Consider the following 24,027-nt stretch of genomic DNA (forward strand, 5'->3'; position numbering starts at 1 on the left):
AATCCGATTTAAAAAAAATGAAAGAAGGTAAAGAAAAGTTACCTGCAGAAACTACTTGCGATCCAAGTCTTGATGCCTGGCTAAAGCCCCAGCCCACAGAGAGACTACTGGGTTAAAGGTCCTGGAGAAAAGAGGGAGTGAAATGTTCAGTGTCCCTGTCGTGTCTGCCAGTCCCACACGGTGAGGCACCTGGCAGGCAGTTCCCACGGAAATGGGAACTGCTCCTCTAATCCAGGCATCCGCTCCAGGGCTGGAAAAATTCAACAAGTGCATGGAACATCCAGAGACCTTCTGGAAATGGCGAATTTGCTCCGAGGTGTCCTGAGGCCTAGGCGGCTTCTCTGGGCAGCCTTCAGATCCAGGAGCCCAGCCTGGCCCTGTGTGTCCTCTCCGCCCTGCTCTTCTTGGCCTCCAGCAGCCTCTCTCTTCCGGAGTTGTGGCCCTTCCCAAGCTTGCTTCCCAGCCCCGCCCCTCTCTCTGGACGCATCTCTGGGCCCCATCATCACCCGGCGCCGGGCCCTCCCTCCCGCCCCCCCCTTTCTCCTCCCTCCTTCCTTCCCTCCCTTCCTCCCTCTCTCCCTCCCTCCCAGCTCCTGCACCAGGAAACGGCCCGGATCCTGGCAGCGGCCTGACCCGTGAGATCCCTAACCTGGCAGGCAGGCGGGGTTGGAGACTTGCTAAGGGTGGGGGTGAAGGAGGAGCTGGGCTGTTGGACTGCACTGGGGGGAGCCGGGAGTAGAGATGGTGTCGGCAGGAAGCCCTTGGCCCTGGGTTTCCCGGGAGGACAGTCATTAAACATGGATTCGGCCACACAGCTGGTAGAACGTTGGGGGCAGGGGCAGGGGCCGGTCCGGGGAGCTGCAACCCCAGCCTTCTCAGTCCAGACCCTGATCCCTGGCCTTCCCCGCCTAGCTCTGCTCTCCCCCTCCCCTTCCCAGGGCTCCACGCTGGCCAGGAGGATGAAAGGCCCCAGCTGGGGGCTCCTTGCCACCAGCGCTGGGTCCTAAGAGCTGCCATCCAGGCTGGGTGAGTGTCCCCTTCCTTCTCTGTCCCGGGCAGCCCTTTGCTTCTCCCACGTTTCCCTTCAGCCCCTGTCTCCTCCCCCATCTTGTGCCTCTGCCAGCATCTTCACATCTTCCCTCTGGGGAGGTACTAAGCCCCTTCCTTTAGCCAAAAAGGTGTGTGCTGGGGAAAGGGGTTTTGTAGGGGGTGTTACAGAGCTAGTATTCTCCTATTAGGGAAAGAATCTAAAGTATTTTAAAAATAAAATTTACTTGTTTTGCATTTAATGTGGCAGATTACGAATTTAATGGCCAGCCCCTCATGCCCTGGCCTCTCACCTTGACTTAATTCCCGTGTTCTTGCCCTTGCCTGCCCAGTGGTCTCTGAGCATTTTCCTCCCACCTCTCTCCCTGCCTCACTGGGTTGGCCCAGCCTGAAGGACCCCTTCTGGCTCTCTGACCATATATTCATGCCAGTCTTTCATCCTTGACTCTTACAGCCGCTCGGATGGCGACCCCAGCCTCAGCCCCAGACACACGGGCTCTAGTGGCAGACTTTGTAGGCTATAAGCTGAGGCAGAAAGGTTATGTGTGTGGAGCTGGCCCTGGGGAGGGCCCAGCAGCTGACCCACTGCACCAAGCCATGCGGGCAGCTGGAGATGAGTTTGAGACCCGCTTCCGGCGCACCTTCTCTGATTTGGCAGCCCAGCTGCATGTGACCCCAGGCTCAGCCCAGCAACGCTTCACCCAGGTCTCTGACGAACTCTTCCAAGGGGGCCCCAACTGGGGCCGCCTGGTGGCCTTCTTTGTCTTTGGAGCCGCACTGTGTGCTGAGAGTGTCAACAAAGAGATGGAGCCACTTGTGGGACAAGTGCAAGAGTGGATGGTGGCCTACCTGGAGACACGGCTGGCTGACTGGATCCACAGCAGTGGGGGCTGGGTAAGAAGCTTCTCGAATTGCTGCTCTGCACACCCCTCTGCAAAGCTGGTCTCCAGAGGGAAGATGGGGGCTCTGGCTGGAGGCTGGGGGCTGAGTCTCCCTATTTGGGTGGAATCCGATGGCCTCACTATGGGTGTCCCGCTGGACTCTGCGCTCCAGGGCTGCCATGCAGTCATCACTGGATGGGCTCATGGTCCAAAGCAGAGGACAGAATACACAGTGCCTGCAGGGAAATGGCATCCAACTGTTGGGAACTTTTTACACCAGAGTACGTGACATGGGGGTGGGGGGTGTCAGGGGTGGGTGGTGGTCAGGAAAGCCTCGGCAAAGGATGCCGGTTCTGGGCAAAAATTTTGGCCAGGGAGAGGCTGGGATTCACTTGCGGCAGAGAGGGCAAATGAGCCAGGAGCTCAGGGGGGATGATGGGGGCTTGCAGCCAGTAGAGCTTTGGCTGGAGAGGAGCTGGGTATGGGGTAGTGCTTGCAGTGGATGGAACTGGAACTCTTCCTCTCCTCTTTCCTCCACTCTTTCCTCTCCTGATACCCCTTTCTCCTTCTTTCTCTCCTACTTCCCTTCTCTCCCACAGGCGGAGTTCACAGCTCTATACGGGGACGGGGCCCTGGAGGAGGCGCGGCGTCTGCGGGAGGGGAACTGGGCCTCAGTGAGGACAGTGCTGACAGGGGCCGTGGCACTGGGGGCCCTGGTAACTGTAGGGGCCTTTTTTGCTAGCAAGTGAGAAAGTCCAGGGCCAGGTGGGGCTAGGTGTGGCTGGGGGACAGGAGAGCAGGAACAGAACAAGAGAAATGCCCTTGGAGGAAGTGGGGTGAATGGATGGGCATGGAATGGGGATGGGAAGGGGGCAGGGCACTGTGTGAAGGAGCTGTGTGTGCCAGGCAGGCAGCTGGAAGGATGAGCCGGAGACATTAGGGAATGTATTTGGAAGGTCGGGGGTCCAGGAGGTGAAGTCATTCGAGGGTTGGGAGGAGGTGGGAGAGGTCATATCTATAGGTGTGGGCACACAAAACTATACCTAGACCTTAATTTGTAGCCCTGAGGAAGGTTGACTTGCATAAGGAGTTGTGTCTCCTTCAGATGAGTGAGATTTGGGGAAAACACAGAAGGCACATCCCTTTGAAATGGAAGCTTGAGGTTCTCGGGTGATAGGGAGAGGTGGCTGTGATGGTGGGCTGCTTGGACACGCGTGTGCATGTGCACGCATGCTCGTGTGCATGCTGGGCTGCTTGTCTAACCTGTTGGTGGCCGTATTCAAGGAGAAAACCTCCCTGTTGGAGTGGCAAGAACAAGGGGCAGTTCTCTGCCCCTCCTCCCAACCCTCTCCTCCCCCCTCTCCTTGTCCTGATGCCTCAAGGCTGCGGGAGAAACACTGTATCCAGAAGAGGGCTTTGGGCACTTTTTGGCAGAAAGTCATTAGCAGAGCTTTGGAGAGAAGAGTTCTGTAGCTGGCCTTGCTTCACCATCCCCATTCCTTGTGCATCACGTGCTTGCTGCTGCCTCCTGGGCCCTGAACAGAAAACAGGGCTGCGGAGCCTGCAATGGGCGGGTTGGGGGGGGGCGGCGCTGGACCTACCTGCCACCCTCTTCTCCCACTGGGGCACATTGGTGCCTAAAGTGTTCCCTGTCTCTGGGACCTTCTGTACCCAAACTTAAACTCTAAATTGGGACTCTAATTTTCCTTTTGAGTGTGCGGAGGTAAATGTTGACCTGGAGTACAGTCTGGGTCCTGCACTGTGTCTCAGTGAGACTGCTGATGCCTTGAGAGGAACATTCCAGCTCTGAACCCCATGGGTGTGAGGGTGACCTATACTCCGTGACTGGCCTATTCCATGTAGTGGGCTTTGGTGCTGCTTTATCCAGGGCCAGGTGTATGGGTTCTAGAGTACCTACCATGACCTAGAAGCATTTCTATTTTCTTCGAAGCCACGCTGTTTGCATGGGTGTTACTTGTCTGTACCTCAGAGTCTGAGGACATTAACTTTAGAGCTCACAGTCCTCTAGAACAGATTCCGATTATAGCTTTTTCTTTTGAGAGAGAAACGGTTTCACTCCAGATGCATGTCCTGAGCCAGACCTCACTGCTGCACTTCCCAAGGTGCTAAAATTGCTGCTCTCCAATGCTGACTTCAGACACAGTGCTCTAGAACCCTGCCCTTGATCCTGAGCACTGATCAGCTTAGCTAGACCATGGTTAACTCTTGGAGATTTTCATTTGGTCCCAGAATGTGGCAACATAGTTGTACTCACAAGAATGTGGGACCAAAATTGGCCTCAGGTGTTTAGCCCAGACTTTTGCTTTTGAGAGAGGGCTGCACTTTTTAATGGTATTTATAGGGGAGGTGGTAGACTGCATGAGCCACTTGGTCTGTTGTGAGTATGCTGATACCAGAAACTCAGAGCTGGTCTGTGGCAGGCGGTTGGGGTGGGGGGTCTCTGACTTGCTCAGGACAAACTAGACCAGTGGTTTTCAGACTGCTTGGCAGAGCCCTGAAGTTTCCTAGGGGTTGCCTCAGGAGGCCTTGGGGAGGTGAAGAGGGGGTGCTAAGCAGGCTGGGCTACATGTCCTCAAACAGAATAGCTCCCCTTGTAGCTGTCTTACATATCGGGGTTCAGGGTAAGATTTTATTTGCATTAAGGGGTTTGCTGCTGAAAAAAAAAAAGTTGGAAAACCACTGACTAGACCATCAGCTCCAAATTGGAGCCTGCGCTCCCCCAGGTTTGGGGCAGACTCTTCACCCTCCCCTTTACCACAGGACGCCTATCTCTGTTACCTCTCCTGGGGGTCTTTAGCAAATGGAGCAGCAGGGACCCTGGGGAGGTAACTGAAATGCCCTGCTCTGAGGCCTTCACACCCGCGTGGAAGGACAGGTTGTTTTCTGAAAGGGGAAAGGGCTTGGATTCCCAGGAGCATAGCTTGCTTGGGACCATAGTGGGCAGTTTTGATCTGTCCTGTCCTTTTTAGCTTGAGGGGCAATGGAAACCCCAGAGACTCTTCTGTCAGGGAAAACTAGAGACTCTCTTCTAGAGCCATATAGTTCCTTGGGATTAGTTCTTGGCCAGGAAGGCTGAGTATGGCTCCCAATTTTTAAATCTATTTCATTTTTTTTTAAATAAGGGAAATAAATCTAATTGCCATTTTTCAGAGATTAAATAGGTGGAGAGGGTGTTTCTTGCTTTCCAGAGCCCAAAGGGACAATAGGGACTTTGTTTAGGCCAAGGAAGGACAGAAGTAGGGCAACTAGGTCCTGCAATTATTAATCCCACTCCCCACTTATTCTAGGGTATATACTATTTTACTTTTTTAAATCATAAAATGGCGGGAGACCAGATTTGGTTAGTTTAGAAGAAAAGAAAAAGCTCTATAAATATAAATATATATTCCTGTATTTTTATTTAATAATTTATAAATACCAAGTTCATTTGACTTTTATTTTTGTGTAATATGTAATGGTCGTATTAAAAAAAAATAAAGCCCAGAAGTTTAATGAGAAGGACTGAGCAGGGTTTGTGACTTCTACACTCTGTAGCCTGGTGTCAGGATATTTCTTGATCTAATCATCTCTTCATGACCTTGTTAAGGGCAAGAATTAGAGTAACAGGGATTTTGGAAAGTGTTGAGACAAAAAAGAAAAGAAAATCAGAGTTGTTCTCTCCCCCCACCCCCAACCCCTGCCAAATACCCAAAGCCAAGAGCTCCTTTGTGCCAACCCAAATCTTAAGAGGGCGTGTGTATACAGTACTTTGGGATGGCTACAAAGGAAAAACAAACTAAAATAAAGAAAACTTACCCCAAATCTTTTTGTGATGATAATCAAGTCCCCAGTTGTGGTTCAGCCTCTAATGATAATGAGCAGTTCTCCCCCGTACCCTGCTGCCTACTTCTGGCAAAAATGGAGCCCCTGCTTCCTTTCCTGGCCCCCTGAGATATTTGGTTTCAGCCATTTTAATGCGAACGGCTAAAGTGGATGGAAGCTACAGGAATTATTCAGCCCATCCCTCTGTACATCTAGTCTAGGACCACATCAAAATCACGTCTGACAGGAATGGTGATCCTAATTTCAAATTATAAGCAGGAATTTTTAGTCTTTATATAATCCAGTGCAATTAAATTGCGTCTGGGTTTATGTGTTAAATTGTAGTTAGAAATATACAGCTCAGAGGAGAGCTTCCATCCTGTCTCTACAGAAAATCAACAGGGCAAGCCATATTAAAATCCAAGAGTGGCTTGGTGAACGTGGCATTAGGGGAAAGAGAATTAGCTGCCCTTAATCGTTAATATTGTCAGGCTATGAGAGCATTTCTCTCCACTGCAGTAGGATTGAATTAATGATTGGTTGATTTGTATATGACTAGTTCCTTTCCAAAAAGCATTTGTAACATCTTACTATAATACACAAAAGACAAAACAGTAGGAAGATACGGATTTTTAGAGTAGAGGTAAACGGTAAATTGAAATTTTACAATAAGATGGCAGCAAAGGGAAAATTAACGTACAGAAAAGCATTCTGTAAGCAGTATTTCCAAATACTAAAGCGAAGCTACGAATTAGGCCTTGAGCTTTCTTGGCAGCTAAGGCAAATTGGAAAACACAACAAGATTCACATTCTTGTTAGGATTTAGAAAAGCCTATCTATTCCTTAAGTTGGGCAAAAACTTCTGTGGCTCTTCTGACATGATATGGAGGATGTCACCCTCTGTAACACCCGACGGTAAATACGATGTCGAGTTTTACACCAGTATTTCTCATAGAAACACCAAATGGGGATTCAATAGGTCCTAAGCATGTTTTATCAGGCTCATCACATTTTAGCCCAAAGATACCCTGTGATGCTTTAATACAGGGCTAAATTTCAGATTACCTAAATGGATAGATGGATTGTTTATCCTTCAGACATTTCTCCATGACATGTCATTTCTTCAAATGGTACTTTTGATAAAAGTTGGGCAACATTTAGTTAACAGTTGCTAGCAAATAGATGGATTGTAGACATTCTGTGTTTTTACTTAAGAGCAGATCCTTTGAAAACTTTAAAAGCTGCCTTAAATATGGATATAGGTGTGACATAAATAAATTAAGACTATTTTAAAAATCAACCAGAAAACGTAATATAATAGAAATCTCTGTAGTTCTTTACTGATTCAATCATTCATTCATGCAGCAAATATTCAGGCCTCTTCTGTGTGCTAAGCACAGTGCGTGGCACTGAGATAGAGAAGTACACAGACACAAATTTCTGCCCTCATGTTACTTACATTCTAATAAGGGAAACAGACAAAAACTAAATAAATAAATTCATCTCACATTATTCATTAACATAACATTTCACGTTAGGAGGTGATAAATGCTATGAAGAAAAATAATTCATTATCATGGAATTGGGAAGGTGTAAGTATAGATTTTAATGTTAAATAGCCTAGTCAGGGAAGCCCTCAGTTCTAAGGTAACTTTTTTGAGTAAAGTCATGGAAAATAAAATTGGAAAAATATTTTTATTGACACAGAAAGATGTTTCTGACTTGGTAAAAAGAAAACAGAAAATAATATACACAGTATGATCCCAGTTTGCTAAAATAAATATATAAACACGTGTGTGTGTGTGTGTGTGTGCACGCACGCCTCTTATACGTATTTATGTATTGAAAATTTCAGGAAGGGTATATGCCAAAATAGTAGTGATTATCTCTGGGTGTTGGATTTTACTGGTGATTTTATTTTGTTCTTCTTAATGTCAGTATTTTCTGATCTTTCCATAAAGAACACATATTTCTGGTACAGTATATGAAAATAAGTTTTCCAGGTACAACGCTTTTAAGAAGTTAACCAAGCAGAATAGAAAATAAGCAGCCCAATGGAGGTTCTTTCTCATTTAAATGGACACCGCACTTCCCTCCAAGGACAGACCTAGGGAGTTAAGGTAGGCGAGGCTAGACTTTGCATCAGAAAATAATTGGGGTTGGGGCACCTGGATGGCTCAGTCGGTTGGGCATCTCTGCTCAGGTCTCCATCTCAGGGTTGTGAGTTCAAGCCCCGTGTTGGGCTCAGCCCCCCCCAAAAACAACAAAATTACTGGAGTTCACCCCACAGTGGAGGTAAGTAAACGATCAAGGCTTCAAGCTTCTATATCAGCACTGTCCAACGGAAATATAATGCAAGCCATATAAGTAGTTTTACATTTTCTAGTAGCTTTATTAAAAAAGCAAAAATAAACAAGTAAAAACTAATTTTAATACTATTTTACTTAGGCCAGTCTATAAAAATTATTATAATTTCAACCTATAATTAATATTACAGCTATTAAATTATTTTACAGTTGCTTTTTCATACTAAGTCTTTGAAATTTGGTGTATATTTGACACTTTCAGTACATCTCCAGTCAGATTACTCATGTTCCAAGTGCTTAAGGCATGTGTGGCTAGTGGGTACGTTACTAAACAACGAAGTTCTAGATTATAGAGACTTATAGCAGGCAAAAAAAGCAAGAGTTAAAAATAGGGATGAAACTATACCAAGGAGCCAAGTATTTATGTAGTTTAGTGAGACAGCTTTAACCTTTTGGACAGAACTGGAGATGCCCTCATCCATTTTTTACTGATTTAATTCTCCTTTTCTTAAGTCCACTAACCAGTCACTTCTTTTAACACATGTTTCCTTCTAGGGCACAACATCGCTGAGTTTCAGTGTTCCCGAAACTCCATGGCCTCTATTGAGAGGCTATTACTGAAGGAAAATTATACTCATGTTGGGTAAATTTCACATCATTACACACTAATTTCTTACAAATTCATTCTTAGAAACTTATCTCTTTGATGTTTTCTATGCATCAACAATGGGCAAGATATTAAAATTATTATGGGAGAGAGTTCATTCAGTTAGCATTTATTGAGCACACAGTGATGAGCAATGGGAATACAAATATAATTAAGATGATGTCCCGGCCTTTTGCAGTTTACAGTCTAATAGGGAAGTATATCTTACTTCACAAGTCACCATTCAAATATCTTTTTAAATATGTCTTTGACAGTAATCATGCTTACTAGAGTAAGTTTGGAAGTTGGAGGGTTAATTTGAAATAAAAATAATATATTGTGGAAAAATCATAGAACATAGAAAAGTATAAATCAAGTTTAATCCTACTACTCAGAAAGTACCACTGTTAACATTTTGGCATATTTCTTTCCCATCTCCTATCTGTGCTTCGATTTTAGGATTATGCTGTATATACAATTTTCTATACTATAATTCTGCTTACCGTTCTATTGCACAGTTTTTCCTTGTCATTAAAAATATTTTGAAGACAAAATGAGTATGTAAAGTTATATCTATGTGTGTGTAACAACTTTCCTGAATGTGCCCACTTGGACATTCAAATTGCTTACATTTTTTCACTTTGATGAATGTCTTTATTTTCAGATGTTTACCCAGGTTTTAGATTGTTTCTTTAGAGCAGAGTATAAGAAATACAATCACTGGGTTAAGAATCTCAATAGTTTGTAAGCTTTTAGTACATATTACCAAAGAAAAGATCAGACTGTTTCTTGTTCCCTTTTCCCCCCAAGTCCAAGTTATTTTTTTAAAAAATAAGATACCATAATCACACTTTAATCATACTTTATATACAATTTTGCATTCTACTTCTTTGGCCTAACAAGAATTATTTTTGCTTGTTATTACATGCTATGTGTATCCCTTTTAATAGGTGCATAATCATCTTTGGATATAATTAAGGTCTGCCTAATCATCTGTCTATTGTTGGAATTAAGTCTTTTTCCAGTTTCAACATCATATATAATGTAAGCTCTGTGTATCAAAGCAGACCTTATAGTAATTTTGATCTAAGCTTTGAAAGCTAGCTGTGAGTTCCCTGCTAACTTTTTTTTCCCCCTCCTCTGCTCACTTTTAATTAGTTCCATGACTTGGGCAGGTTACTTCACTCTTTCTTCATCCCTAAAAAAGTTATAGTTTTGGAAATATTTGCTTCATAGAGTTGTGAGAATTCAATGAAATAATATAATAAGGAGTCTAGGATTGTGCCTGTTAGAAAATCAAGTACTCAACAAAAATAGGATTTGAAGGCATTATAAAAAAATCCCATTTCCCTTGATCAGCTTGATTAGTTTAAACCAGGAACCAATAAAACACCAAAATCTTGATTAGATTAGGATTAGTAGAAAACCTTTTTCTTCCAGGGACCCCACAGTCTTTTAGCGCTTGTCTTCTATGCTCAAGTTAGTTCTCCCAGACCACTGGAGCTGAGATGGCTGCTGAAGTAATTTTCAGTGAAATTTTAAGCGACTATGACTGTGCTTTGAATCCCCTTGTTCCTAAGGTAAGGATTTGTGAGAAAAAGTGAGGGTGAGGGGAAGAGTGGGGTATACTAAGAAGCTTTTGATTTTTTGGTTAGCTAACAGGGATCTCCTCTTATCCAAATCTCCCCACCCCAGCTATACACATCCTGCTGGGGTTGTCTGATTAACTAATTTGGTTGGGCTCATTTGAATCTGGCTGTCAAGCCCTAGCTTGGTCTGGCTACAAATAACCCTCTTGCAAACTTAGCACCGTCGTTCCTTCCTTTTTAATAAATGAGTAGTATTACTACTACAATATGGCAACCCTGCTTTCCAGGGCTAGGTCTCACAGGTTATCTCAGAGTGAACATGTGGTGGGAACCTGCGTGGAGGAATTCCTCTGCGGTCTGAAGAAAGGTTTGGGGGCTGGGAAAGCGTTGAAGAACGAGGGTGGCACCCAGATCCCCAGTCAATGCAAACATCTATTGACACCTACTATATGCAAAGCATATTGCCCCACAGTGGAGCTGCAAATATAGATAGGATCCAGCCTCTCAACTCCAAACCCTCACAATGCAGGACAAAATGATTAAGCGCACTGTGGAGGTAGGCCTGCTTGTCACGGGAAAGGAGAGGCTAGCGGAAGGTTTTGCACCGGAGGTGATGCTGAGGTTTGCAGTTATCTGGTTGAAGAGGGACAGGGTGTACAGAGGCACAGAGCCGGGTGCAGGAGTGAGGAGTGTAGAAATAACATTGTGAAGTAGGCTGGTCCTGAGGTCTCTAAGGCCATGGTGGAGTTTTACTTTTACCTGGCCAGCAAAGGGGGGCCAGCTCAGTCTAGTAGCGATGGAAGGGTGACACTGTAATCTAAGAGACCTATTAGGGGGCTGTAGCAAGAAGTCCAAGAAACAGGCTGACACTGGGGCATAAGCAGAAGGCTTGGAAAGTATGCCTGTGCAAGGAAGACAAATTAGACAGGACTGGTAGCTCTGGCGTGAGGATTTCTCCCCGCTTTCTGGTTTGGGAGACCCGATGGATGTTGGTACCAGTAACCTCGATGGGAAAAGTAAGCTCCTTACTGGAGAGCAACATTCAGAACCTCCATTTCCAGCAACATACCATCTACTGGTCCTTTCCTGGTCAGCAAACCAGTTTCCAAGAACCGCCTCAATGTTTCCGGCCTCTGCTTTCCAACAGCTCTCTACTTGCCAACCAGTAGTGTCAAGATGGCGGCCCCCCTAAGGACTAGTCATGTGACCTCGGGTTTCCATTGCTGGAAGCCTGGAGGTCCGTTGCGGGGCAAAGGTTCACCTGTCACGAAACGGGTATTAGCCCTTCGAATCTCACGAGCCAATCGGCATCTGAGACGGCCATTGCGGCGAGGCGATCGGAAGATTGGCCCTTTCATCTCGCCCAGCCAGCGGCCAATCACCGAGCGTCATATACTTCGCGGACCCGCCTGGAGGCGGCGGGGGGGGGGCGAGGGGGGGAAGCAAGAATGTCGTCACAGCGTGGCGGTATTGTTACCTAAGGATTTTAGAGGAGGTGGGACGTATGTTGATTGACAGGCCAATTCCCCTACCAGGGTTTGAGAATTTGGCGCAATATCCCGCCTTAGAGGTGGGGTCTTATTTGATTGCCAAGTAATATTCCCCAATGGAGTCCTAGCTCGTGGTGACGGGCAGGCTGCTAGACTAATGAATCCTCGGCGTGCCCGGCGCAGTTCTCCAATCGCCGGGCGGCGGGCCCCAGTCTGAGCGGCGATGGCGGCGGCGGCGGCGGCGGCAGCAGCAGCGGGGGCTGCGGGCGGTCGGGGCTCCGGGCCGGGGCGGCGGCGCCATCTTGTGCCCGGGGCCGGTGGGGAGGCCGGGGAGGGGGCCCCGGGGGGCGCAGGGGACTACGGGAACGGCCTGGAGTCTGAGGAACTGGAGACTGAGGAGCTGCTGCTGGAGCCCGAGCAGGAGCCCGAGCCCGAAGAGGAGCCGCCCCGGCCCCGCGCCCCCCCGGGAGCTCCGGGCCCTGGGCCTGGCTCGGGAGCCCCCGGCAGCCAGGAGGAGGAGGAGGAGCCGGGACTGGTCGAGGGTGACCCGGGGGACGGCGCCATTGAGGACCCGGTGAGGGAAGGAGGGCGAGCGAGCAGGCCCGGCCGTGTCACGGGAGGCCCAGAGCTCGGGCGAGCGGGAGGCAGGCGGGGGGTGGGGGTGGGCGGGGAATAACGTGGCTGGGGCAGGGCCGGGGACGGATCCTCGACCGCCAGAAGGGGCCCAGCCGGGTTGATTCGGGCGTTATGGGTGCCTAGTGTTGTTCTAGAGAAGGTAGCTTGCTTTTCTTTTCATCGTGACCCGCGCGTGGGGCGAGGGAAATGGCCGAGCATGGCTAGGGCCGCACTCGGACGGAGAGCAGGGCAGAGCCCCTGCGTTGGTTCCTCTTAAGCTCTTCTCCATACCCTCTCCACTCGTTGTAGGAGCTGGAAGCGATCAAAGCTCGAGTCAGGGAGATGGAGGAAGAAGCTGAGAAGCTAAAGGAGCTACAGAACGAGGTAGAGAAACAGATGAATATGAGTCCACCTCCAGGCAATGGTGAGTAACTGTCGGTTGCACGCGGAGCCCGAGCCCTCGGAAGGGTTGTGCGAGCACGGGTTGTATGGGATTAGATGCTCGGGACCTTGGAGCTGCTTGTCTGAGCAATTACTGGGCAGGTGCTGCGGTCATAGTCCATTGTGTGTTTCTCTGACCTTAGTGAGGCAAAAACCTATATTTTGATGATGGTAGTCTTGTGCCTTTCTTTGTCCTTTTCACAAATGTGTTCTTTGTTCTTTAGTCTACCTCTACTCTTTGTGGAGATTGCCAACTGGCATTTGACCTTCAAGTCTCATAGTTCTTCCTTTAGTTGGAGACCCTTTAGTTAGGAGTCCTCTAAGAGAAACTGCTCGACTGCAGGGGGGGGGGGGGCTTTCTCTTTAATCTAGAAATGTTGAGTTAGGGTTCCCTTGATTTTGTTCACTTTTCAAATGATTTCAGTCAAAGCTTTTCAATTGATTTGGGGGCAGGAGGGAATTCCTGTACCATTTTCTCTGATTTTTAAGAATGTGTTAATCTGTTGCTTGATTTGTCAAATGTTCAGCGAGTACCTATTGTGTGCTAAACAGTATTCTTGTTAACGGGTACAGCAGCGAACAGAACAGATAAAAATCTTGCCCTCACTCTAGTGGTGGTGGTGGTAGTGGAGCAAAAATTGGCCAAGTAGAAAACCAGCTCCCCCCCCCCCCCGGGTTCTTTTTTCTTCAAAGCTGGCCCAGTGATCATGTCTATTGAAGAGAAGATGGAGGCTGATGCCCGTTCCATCTATGTTGGCAACGTATGTATTAGGGTCTCGTTTGGGGTTGGGGGAAGCTCTTGTTTTGGGAGTTGCTTAATAGGAGCCTCGAAAGGAACATCTCAAGAATAGGTGGTGGATTTGGGGAGTATTGGGGGGGGGTTGGAGGAGGTAAAAGGTAATGGCGATCAGCAGAGGCTCTGGGTTGGGAAGAGAAAAGATTAGTTTCTTAGAGAACCAGATTTGATGTGCCTTGGTATATGTGAGTGGCCCAGCCTAGAGGCTAGGCGGGGTACCTGTGAAACATGACCGCCTCTACCCCCACAGGTGGACTATGGTGCAACAGCAGAAGAGCTGGAAGCACACTTTCATGGATGTGGTTCAGTCAATCGTGTTACCATACTCTGTGACAAATTTAGTGGCCATCCTAAAGGGTAAGTAGGGAAGTAAACTGAGGTCTTTTTAATCACATTTTAGAAATAGATAAATTATGTATTATACGGAGCAGTAAGTTAAAATAAGTGGTGTTTGTCTTACAAGTTTGGGTATTAATGTTATATATCGGGTTGCACATAAATGCCTTCAGAGACCAGACAAAGATGAAGGTTAGCGTGGGTGGGATCATGAACTAGAAGAGGGAGGGACAGCTTTTGCTTAGCCCTAGCTGGTTCTGCTATATGAAAATCCAGGTCCTGTGTAAACTATTGTATAATTTTCCAAGAGTAGCTGGAATTTTAGATTGAAGTATTCCATTTAAAAAATTTTTGACAAATAATTAAAAATGTGGCTACGCCGTTACTCAAGCAGAGCGTACCTGCAAGGTGGATTTGACGTGGAAGCTGCTGTTTGTGACTGCAGATAGATAAATGACAATGATTTGTTTCAGGTTTGCGTATATAGAGTTCTCAGATAAAGAGTCAGTGAGGACTTCCTTGGCCTTAGATGAGTCCCTGTTTAGAGGAAGACAAATCAAGGTAAGCCCCATTGCCCATTGCTGTTCTGGTTCTGCATAAACTCTCCAGGCTTACTCTGAGGCTTTCTGTTATACATCCCTTTCTCTCAGGTGATCCCAAAACGAACCAACAGACCAGGCATCAGCACAACAGACCGGGGTTTCCCACGAGCCCGATACCGTGCCCGGACCACCAACTACAACAGTTCCCGCTCTCGATTCTACAGTGGTTTTAACAGCAGGCCCCGGGGTCGCGTCTACAGGTCAGGATAGATGGGCTGCTCCTCTCCCCCGCCTCCCATGAGCCCTGTATGTTTCCTTCTTTCCTGATCTGAGGAACCTCCCTCACTTACCCTCCCCTTGGTCTCCAGGGACTTGGTCTCCTGCCTGTGCAGGGTGAGGAAGGTAGTTGCAGGCCAGGCCAGGAGGCCAGTCTCATCATCGTTTTCTGGAGCAGGAATTGGTGATAAGGGCTGGATCTCTCCACTGTTGTTCTGAGAGATGCTTCTTCCCCCAGCCTTTTTTTTTTTTTCCTTGAGAGTTGGTGGCAGTGAAGGTGTTTACCCAGCAGGCCAGGAAGAACGGCCTCAGAGTAGTGAAGGCTCTGCTTGGACATTTGCTACTTTTCCCAGAGTTAAGGAGGGGTTGAAGATTGAACCTCCCTTGGAAGAATACCAGAGGCTGGTTGATCCTCCTCAACAGCCGTGTGGGAGGATACTGAGATATTTACTCCTTAACTGAGCCAGTGTTCTGCAAGGTTAACTTTGTCTCTGGGCCTCTTGTGGTGCCCATGTTGCTTTACTATCATCTCTCTGCCTTTAGATAGACAGAATCAGAATAGGCATATAGACCTTGGCTTTTCATGAGATTTACTTATCTGCTCCCAGGAATTAGGGAGGATCTGATCGTGAAGGCCTGGGGTTTAAGAGCTGTGAAGAACTGAAACTGGATAAATAATGAGTCCATTTTCTTGCCCCTATATCTCAGATGCGCTTTTTTGCCTCTGGCAAGGTATTCTGTTAAATTGCCCCCTCCCATTTGCCAGGAGTGTTGCAATTTCTGGGATCGTGGGGTCGGTTTTAGGATACTTGGAAACTTCTTTCCCCCTATTCCCTGCACTGTAACTGGGGCAAGGGCCCACGGGGAGGGGCTTGTGCTGAACTCCTAAGTGATCATGTTAACACCTAACTCTCCTTCTTTCTTCCAGGGGCCGGGCTAGAGCGACATCATGGTATTCCCCTTACTAAAAAAAGTGTGTATTAGGAGGAGAGAGAGGAAAAAAAGAGGAAAGAAGGAAAAAAAAAAAAGAATTAAAAAAAAAAAAAGAAAAACAGAAGATGACCTTGATGGAAAAAAAAATATTTTTTAAAAAAAAGATATACTGTGGAAGGGGGGAGAATCCCATAACTAACTGCTGAGGAGGGACCTGCTTTGGGGAGTAGGGGAAGGCCCAGGGAGTGGGGCAGGGGGCTGCTCATTCACTCTGGGGATTCGCCATGGACACGTCTCAACTGCTCAAGCTGCTCCCCTTGTTTCCCTGTCCCACTTCACCCCCTTGGGGGCTGCTCAAGGGTAGGTGGGCATGGGTGGTAGGAGGGGTTTTTTTACCCAGGGCTCTGGAAGGACACCAAACTGTTCTGCTTGTTACCTTCCCTCCATCTTCTCCCTAACTTTCACAGTCCCCTCCACCTGCTCCTGTCCTGCCAGGTCTGCCACCCACCCCACCCCTCTTTTCCGGCTCCCTGCCCCTCCAGATTGCCTGGTGATCTCTTTTGTTTCCTTTTGTGTTTCTTTTTCTGTTTTGAGTGTCTTTCTTTGCAGGTTTCTGTAGCCGGAAGATCTCCGTTCCGCTCCCAGCGGCTCCAGTGTAAATTCCCCTACCCCCTGGGGAAATGCACTACCTTGTTTTGGGGGGTTTTGGGGCGTTTTTTGTTTTTCAGTTTTTTGTTTTGTTTTGTTTTGTTTTCCTTTGCCTTTTTTTCCCTTTTATTTGGAGGGAATGGGAGGAAGTGGGAACAGGGAGGTGGGAGGTGGATTTTGTTTATTTTTTTAGCTCATTTCCAGGGGGTGGGAGTTTTTTTTTAATATGTGTCATGAATAAAGTTGTTTTTGAAAATAAAAATTTGTTTGGCCTTTTGGGTGTAAGGATTATTTATCTATTTTCCTATTTTCTCTTAGATCCCAGATGGCTGTTAAATCTCCTTTGTGGAAGTGCTGGTGTTGTGGAGGGGAAGTTCTCACTCACAGTTAAGGAGTAGGAGTTAAAATTACAAGAGGGACAGTGTGTATTTAGTTGGGACTGATGAGTTTTCTGGGTAGCATGCAGCCTGATTGGCGTTTGAGAGGTACACCGAATAAGTCTGGGATGTGAAAGAATGGCCAGATGAGAGTGATCTAGTGGCACTTCAGTGTGCACTCCTGATTAAACTTCATGTGCAAATTACCCACAGCAGCAGCACTGGAGTCTTAGCTTGGGGTCTGGGTAGCTTTTCTTGTCTTTACGTCAAGGTAAGCTCAAAAAATGGGGGGAAAAGGCAGTAGTTTGTTAACAAGGACAATTGGAAAGCTTATGCTATCTTCTGTAGTCACGTGGTGACCACTGACTATGCTCAGCTAACATTTTTAATCACTGTTAATTAGGACTTAACTGGTTTTCACTGATTTAGTATCCTTGAGTTTAGTACTTGGTCACATTAATAACCGAATTACTCCATTTAATATTCTTACGTGAGATTGGTCTTAAAATTCTTGGGTGCTACATCGCCCTCCTGGCTTTTTGCTCCAGTCTTCCCATTACTTAACAGGATTTCTAAATATCGAAACCTTTATGTATTCTATTCACTTATGTTCAAAGGATATTTTGTGATTGCCTCTGATCTCGGGGATCTCTTCAGTAATCTTAGGTGAAGGAAATGAGTGACCTATATATCCATGAAGCCTTACCCCACTTCTCAAATGGCTTTGTCTTCTGAGTTCTCAGGTCTAGTGTTGACATTAGCATTTGCTCATGTATTTTACTGCCACCTGTTGTGTCGTCTGTTAAGCATTCAGGGATCTGTCGTCTCTAACTCCATTCAACTGGAATAGTGCCTTGTAATCTGAATGTGGGGATTTCTGCAGAGGCTCATGAGTAGGAGCCTGGATAGCATCTCAATATCAGATTGGTTAGAATGTGTCTTAAAGCTGGGAAGGTCCCTTCTATCCACCAGGGGGCACTAAGTGCTTAGCTAAGAAATCCCTATAAATTGTTGGATCTTGGACAGGGTGAATGTCCTTTTTTTTTTTTTTTACCCTTCTTTGTTTTTAATTTTTTTTTTTTTTAAAGATTTTATTTATTTATGTGACAGAGAGACAGCCAGCGAGAGAGGGAACACAGCAGGGGGAGTGGGAGAGGAAGAAGCAGGCTCACAGCAGAGGAGCCCGATGTGGGACTCGATCCCGGCACGCCGGGATCACGCCCTGAGCCGAAGGCAGACGCTTTAACGACTGCGCTACCCAGGCGCCCCCTTTGTTTTTAATTTTGTATGTCCAGTCAATTTTCAGCATCATGCCCATTCTCTCCATTCTGTTTTAACTGCTTGAGCAACTCCCTATCTTTAAGTGGGTTCCTGGTAGATGTCTGGCTCCAGTTCGTGTTGCCAGAATCCCCCCTGTTCTACCACCAATAATTACAAATGTACTTAGACGCGGAACTGAGCCCTTTCCCAATTTGATCCTGATTAAGGTTCCCTGCCACATCTTGCTCTACATCTGATGCCCTGTGCATTCCAGTTGACTTTTACTTTATGTTCCTGTATTGATTGTGCTGTGGCCATTCTATTTACTGTGTCAGAATCCTAAGGTGTAAGCCAAGGTGTAAAGCCAAGCACCAAAGCCAGAAACCTTCATTGCCTAGTCATGAATGAATCGCTTTCGTTCTCAGGGCAAATCGTTCCTATCTCTTTAGCACTTCCATGGTTTTATAATTAACGCAGTTACATCCCTGTTTCCCCACTTGGAGTCGCAAGCTCCTTGAAGGCATGAATTGTGCCTTTATATAACTTAGTAGGTGCTCAGAAGGTGTTAATTCCCCCTTGGGAGTTCCCTTTATCCTGGACCTGCTGGTTCCTATCCTCACAAGAATCAGATTTCCCTCCTTACCTGGTCTTATTTTTCCTGTATCTTAGTGATTTTAGAGGAAGTGGCATGGAAGAAAGTTGCTTTCCTTGGGAAGGATTGCTTATTTTTTGGTCAGTCACTCCTGATGAGCCCCCTCTTAACCAAAGGATTGTAATGAACTTAGTCTCACTGGGATTGTGGGGGAGGGAAGTGTTTAAGAGATTTGGGGGAGCCTGTCTCCAAGATTTCTCTGGAGTGAGAGTGAGTCAGAGATCTTAAGCGGGACAATGAGTGATACAAAACAAACGAAGACAACCCAGAACTTTTTCAGATAGGATATGCCCAACCTGACATCAACGATAGAGAAACAGTTCGCTGGTTTGTTTTTTTTTTTTTCAGACCGTTTTTTCAAAAAAATAGTTGTTCTTCTATATGGTTGAAATGAGTAGCTTTTTAAAAATCATGATCTAATTTTAAAACCTCTTTCAACTCTGCTAATGCTAATTTCTCATGCTTCTTTCCATTTATTTGTGCTTGTGGTAATCGTGGATTCAACAGACATTTACTGAGTATTTACCAAGTGCTGGGTACTGTTTTGGGTGCTAGCATTTGTTCAAGAAGAATCATTTAGTAAGAGAACTTTCATTTTATTTGCTGAAGGGAAGTGTCACTTTGCTGTAACTCTGACTTGCATCCCACTGAAAGCTGAATGGATTTTGTTGTTAAATATAATTCACATACCATAAAAATGTACCTTGTGAGTGTACAATTCAGTGGTATTTAGCATAACATATATATTTATATGGTGATGGTTAACATATCCATTTATCACCATTACCTAATTTTAGAGCATTTTCATAACCCCAAAAAGAACCCTATACCCATTAGCAAGCACTCCTAATTTTTTTCCCCCTTAGCAACTATTAATTTCTGTTTCTCTGACTTTGCGGGTTCTGAATATTTCATATAAATGGGGTCATACAATACGTGGCCCTTTGTGTCTGGTTTCCTTCACTTAGCATCGTGTTTGCAAGAGTCCATGTTGTAGCGTGTATCAGTACTTCATTCCTTTTCGTAGCTGGGTAATAGCTTCTTGTTTTGATCGACCACATTTGATTATCCATGAGTTGATGGACATTTGCATTTTTCCTTTCTTTTTCTCTTTTCTTTTCTTTTCTTTTCTTTTCTTTTCTTTTCTTTTCTTTCTTTCTTTTTTGCTCTTAGGGACAGTGCTGCTACAAGCTACACGATTTTCTGTGAACATACCTTTTCATTTTTCTTAGGTATATACCTGGGAGTGGAGGTAATAAACCATGTTTAACCTTTTGAGGAACCATTGGGCTGCTTTTGAAAGCAGCTGCTTTGTTTGACGTTTCTGCCAGTAGTGTATGAGGGTTCCAGTTTCTCCACGTCCTCATCAAACTCATTACTGTCCATCTTGTTGGTTACAGCCATCCTAGTGGGTATGAAGGGGTATCTCATGTTTCTTATTTGCATTTCCCTAATGACTAATGATGTTGAGCATCTTTTCTCATGCTTACTAGCCATCTGTGTATCTTCTTTGAAGAAAAGTCTGTTCGGATTCTTTGCCCACTTTTTAATTGGCTTATTTGTCTTTTTATTGATGAAGTTTAAGAGTTATTTATATATGCTGAATACTAAACCCTTATATACATGATTTGCAAATATTTTCTCCCATTTTGTAGGTTGCTTTTTCACTTTCTTGATAGTATCCTTTGAAGCGCAAAAGTCACGAAGATTTATGCCTATGTTTTTTCCTAAAAGTTTTTTTTTTCTTAAGATTTTATTTATTTGAGAGAACATGAGTGAGAGCACAAGCAGGGGCAGCAGCAGAGGGAGAGGGAGCAGCAGACTCCCCACTGGGCAGGGAGCCTGAAGCGGGGCTTGATCTCAGGACCCTGAGATCATGACCTGAGCCGAAGGCAGCTGCTTAGCTGACTGAGTCACCCAGGTGCCCCTATTTTCTCCTAAAAGTTTTATAATTTAGCTCTTATATTTAGGTCTTTGATCCATTTTGAATGAACTTTTGTGTGTGGTGTGAGGGAGAGGGCCACTTCATTCTTCTCCTTGCAGATATGCATTTGTCTCAGAACCATTTGTTTAAAAAGCTGTTCTTTCCTCATTAAATGGTGTTGGCACCCTTGCTGAAAATGAATTAATTAACCATGAACGTATAGGTTTATTTCTGGAGTCTCAATTCTACTCCATTGATCTATAAGCTGTCCTATGCCAATACTACACTGTGTTCATTACTGTACCTTTGTAATAAGTTTTGGAAGTGGGAAGTGTGAGGCCTCCAATTTTGCTCTTTTTCAAGATCGTTTAGCTATTTTGGGACTTGTACATTTTATATGAATTTCAGAACCCGCTTGTCAGTTTGTGCAAAAAAGGAAGCCAGGATTTTAATAGGGATTACATTGAATTTGTAGAACCATTTGGGGACGATTGCCATTGTAACAGTATCATGTTTTCCAAACTACTAAAGTGGTATGTCTTTAAGTCTTCTTTCATTTCTTTCAACAGTGTTTTGTAGTTTTCAGTGCCCGTCTCAATGCTTCTTTTAGTACATTTATTCCTAAGTGTTGTTTTTTTGCTATATTAAATGGAGTTTTCTTAATTTTGCTTTCAGGTTGTTCATTGCTGTTGTATAGAAATACAGTTCATTTTGTACATTGATCTGGTATCCTACAAGTTTAATTGTAAGTTTAGTAACCTTACTGAGCTTGTTTGTTTAGTTCTAACAGTTTGTGTGTGTGTGTAGTCCTTAGGATTCTATATATACAAGATCATGCCATCTGCAAATATAGTTTTACATTGTCCTTATATTCCAGGTGTCTCTCTCTCTTTTTTTTTTTTTTTTCCTCATTTTCTTGCCCCATTTCCCTGGCTAGAACCTCCAGTACAATGTTGAACAGAAGCGGTGAGAGCAGACATCTTTGTCTTATTCCTGATCTTTGGGGAAAAGCTCTCAGTTGGTCATGATAAATAGGATTAGCTGTGGGTTTTTCAGTCTCCCTTTATTCCATGGATGTTCAGACACTTGCTGTCCTCTGTGCACACCATTCATGCGCTGTCATACCTCTGGGCTTTGCACTGTTCCAGTCCAAATATCTGAGCAGCTTTCCTTGACTGTCCCCAAAAGAGTAGATGCTTCCTTCTGCAGAGCTGCTGCGGCACTTTTTACATTTCTCTACATTTTCTGTATAGGACTGTAAGTATTAGTCTCACAGTGTTCGGAACTCTTGCAGGGAAGGACCATGCCCCTTCTCCCAGAGCTGAGGCAGCCCCGGACAGTAGTGGATCATCAGCAGAAACTGGTTCCCTGGTGGCCAGGCAAGGTTGACCGAATGAGAGGAATCAGAGGGGCCTTCATGTCATTTCATGTAACTTCAGGTTAGAAATGCACTCCATATATTCTTTTAATTTGCCCCTCAATAATCCATGATGGCTCATAGTTGTGAATCCAACTAAAACATTTCTAAAATCTGTTTCATGTTCATGAAAGTAGTCCTTTCCTTATTTGCCTGAAAAGCTATCTCCAGTTCCTGGGTATCTTCTAAACTGGTCACAGGATAAGTAATATTTTCATGGTGCTTAGAACTATTTTCTATCTGGTATGCAGTAAGAAGATTGCAGGCTCTCAGTTCTCTGGATCTGGCTACTCTAATTACTTAACAGTCACTTAACCTTGAATAAGTTACCTTTGCAAACCTGTCTCCCCATTTGTAAAAACCTAAAAATTGAGAACTGTTTCTCATGGGGTTATTAATGAGGGTCCAGTGAGATTATGTGGTTGGCGAAATTTAGAACAAGATGCCAGTTGTTTTAGCTATGCACACTGACCCTTTTGACCCAGACTATGAATTGTTTAGGGACAAGGGATTGTATCTTCCCCTGTGCTTCATTGATGCTTCTCGAATGCTTTCATTTTCTTCGCCTCCACCTCTTTGTTGAAGTCAGAGAATCTTGTTCTCTTTCACCTACCCTCCTATAGGAGCTGCTCTAACTTTCTGAGAGTTTTTACTTTTTCCCCCTGAATCTTCTTCCCGTGGGGTGCAAAGAATGGGTTTACCGGAATGCCCCTTTGACACCATTCCTCACAGTTTGTATTGGACAGCGTCATTAGCATATAAATAACTCGTTGGCTTTCCAGAGGCTCTTCCAAAAAGTACAAGAGCTTTCTTATCTACCATCTTGTTAGTTTTCACCAAATCTCTGGAGACAGTGGTGAGTATGATCTCTTCTGTTATCATTGTCTATCCCAAGCCAAACAGTGAACATCGGAATCAGTTACATTGTTCACAGACATTGTTCTATGGAATGTGTGATACAGAATACATAACCGAAGGAACTGGTAGAGTTGAAAGCGCAGCCAGAAGGCCTGGGTTTGAGTCCTGGCTCGGCCATTTAATGGCAGATCCTTCTTATTTCCATGTCTTCAATAGTTAAATAGGATAAAATAACACTACGTAATTCAGAGGGCTGTGAAGATTAAATGAGAAAGGTTCTTATGAGTTCTGCAATACCATGGTTAGTATGGAGAGTCCAGCAGCATGGCTTAGTGTGTAGAGCTTTGGGCCTCAGACATGGAACAGCAAAGCGGGAGAGAGGCCACTGGTGCTACAGGAACCTGTGGAGAATGAGCCCTCTTTCTCTGGAAGAGGCTAGGTGCAAGACTCTAGTTTCCCTAAGAATCCTTCTCTCCAGAACCGCCTCAACCTTTCCTACCTTCAGGCTTTTGCTCTCCCTATAGCCTTTGGATTGAAAGCACTACTTTTCTCCTAAACCCTTCCCTGAGGACTTCCTGCCTCTCTGAGTGAAGTCTCACCTACTTCAGGATGCAGCTGTTTGGTGCTCCAAACCACTGGCCTCTCTTCCTCCTCATTAATATTCCTACTGTTAGATGGATTTGTAAGGTCCTTGAAGGATGGCCTAAGCCCTAAGTATCCAGGATGGTATCGGTCACAGGAAACATTTGCTGAGAGAATGAACACATTAATAACTTTCTGAACATCTGTTGTGTCAGGCTTTGGTGTTTTTAAAGTTGAGAAAGAGAAAGTTCCTGCCTTCAAGGAGCTTACTACTTAGTGGGGTAATTTAAGAGGCATTTATAATACATGATCTTGTTTAATCTCATAGCAACCCTTGAAGGAAGCTGGAGGTCTAGAAATTCTCCCAAAGCAGTAAAGCCAGTCCAGGGCTAGTCTGAGAGCCAGGCCCTGGCACTGAGGTGAAAGTATTAGTCTCCTAAGGCCAAGTCCTGGGGTGCCCCAAGACTCACTCCTCGCTTGCAAGGGCAGTGCCTAAAAATTGGAAGGAGTTGGGAGGGGAGCCCCAGCGTGCGCCAATGACGAGCTTCAGCTTCAGGATCTGACTATGTCCCGCTGGGTCGCTCATTAG

At 45.4% G+C, this 24,027-nt stretch overlaps 1 protein-coding gene across 4 annotated transcripts; it reads left to right on the plus strand.

The window, feature by feature from the left end:
* The first annotated feature begins 529 nt into the window (after positions 1 to 529).
* Positions 530 to 15,844, plus strand: LOC123795780 (polyadenylate-binding protein 2). 4 transcript variants are annotated; one of them, XM_087859086.1, is made up of 10 exons: positions 530 to 635; positions 939 to 1,026; positions 1,502 to 1,941; positions 2,528 to 2,644; positions 12,706 to 12,820; positions 13,531 to 13,598; positions 13,884 to 13,990; positions 14,443 to 14,530; positions 14,620 to 14,771; positions 15,716 to 15,844. In XM_087859086.1, the coding sequence occupies exons 3-10, from the start codon at positions 1,510 to 1,512 to the stop codon at positions 15,753 to 15,755; spliced, it is 1,119 nt and encodes a 372-aa protein (XP_087715212.1). In that variant the 5' UTR covers positions 530 to 635; positions 939 to 1,026; positions 1,502 to 1,509; the 3' UTR covers positions 15,756 to 15,844. The 4 variants fall into 4 exon arrangements, with proteins under 4 accessions (XP_087715212.1, XP_087715211.1, XP_045658698.1 ...); XM_087859085.1 differs by lacking the exon at positions 2,528 to 2,644 and having other exon boundaries at positions 532 to 635; XM_045802742.2 differs by lacking the exons at positions 530 to 635; positions 939 to 1,026; positions 1,502 to 1,941; positions 2,528 to 2,644 and adding an exon at positions 11,990 to 12,355.
* Positions 15,845 to 24,027: the final 8,183 nt, after the last annotated feature.

This window comes from Ursus americanus, chromosome 35 (genome assembly GCF_024610735.1).
Source record: "Ursus americanus isolate L20-20 chromosome 35, mUrsAme1.1.p, whole genome shotgun sequence".
Lineage (NCBI taxonomy): Eukaryota > Metazoa > Chordata > Mammalia > Carnivora > Ursidae > Ursus > Ursus americanus.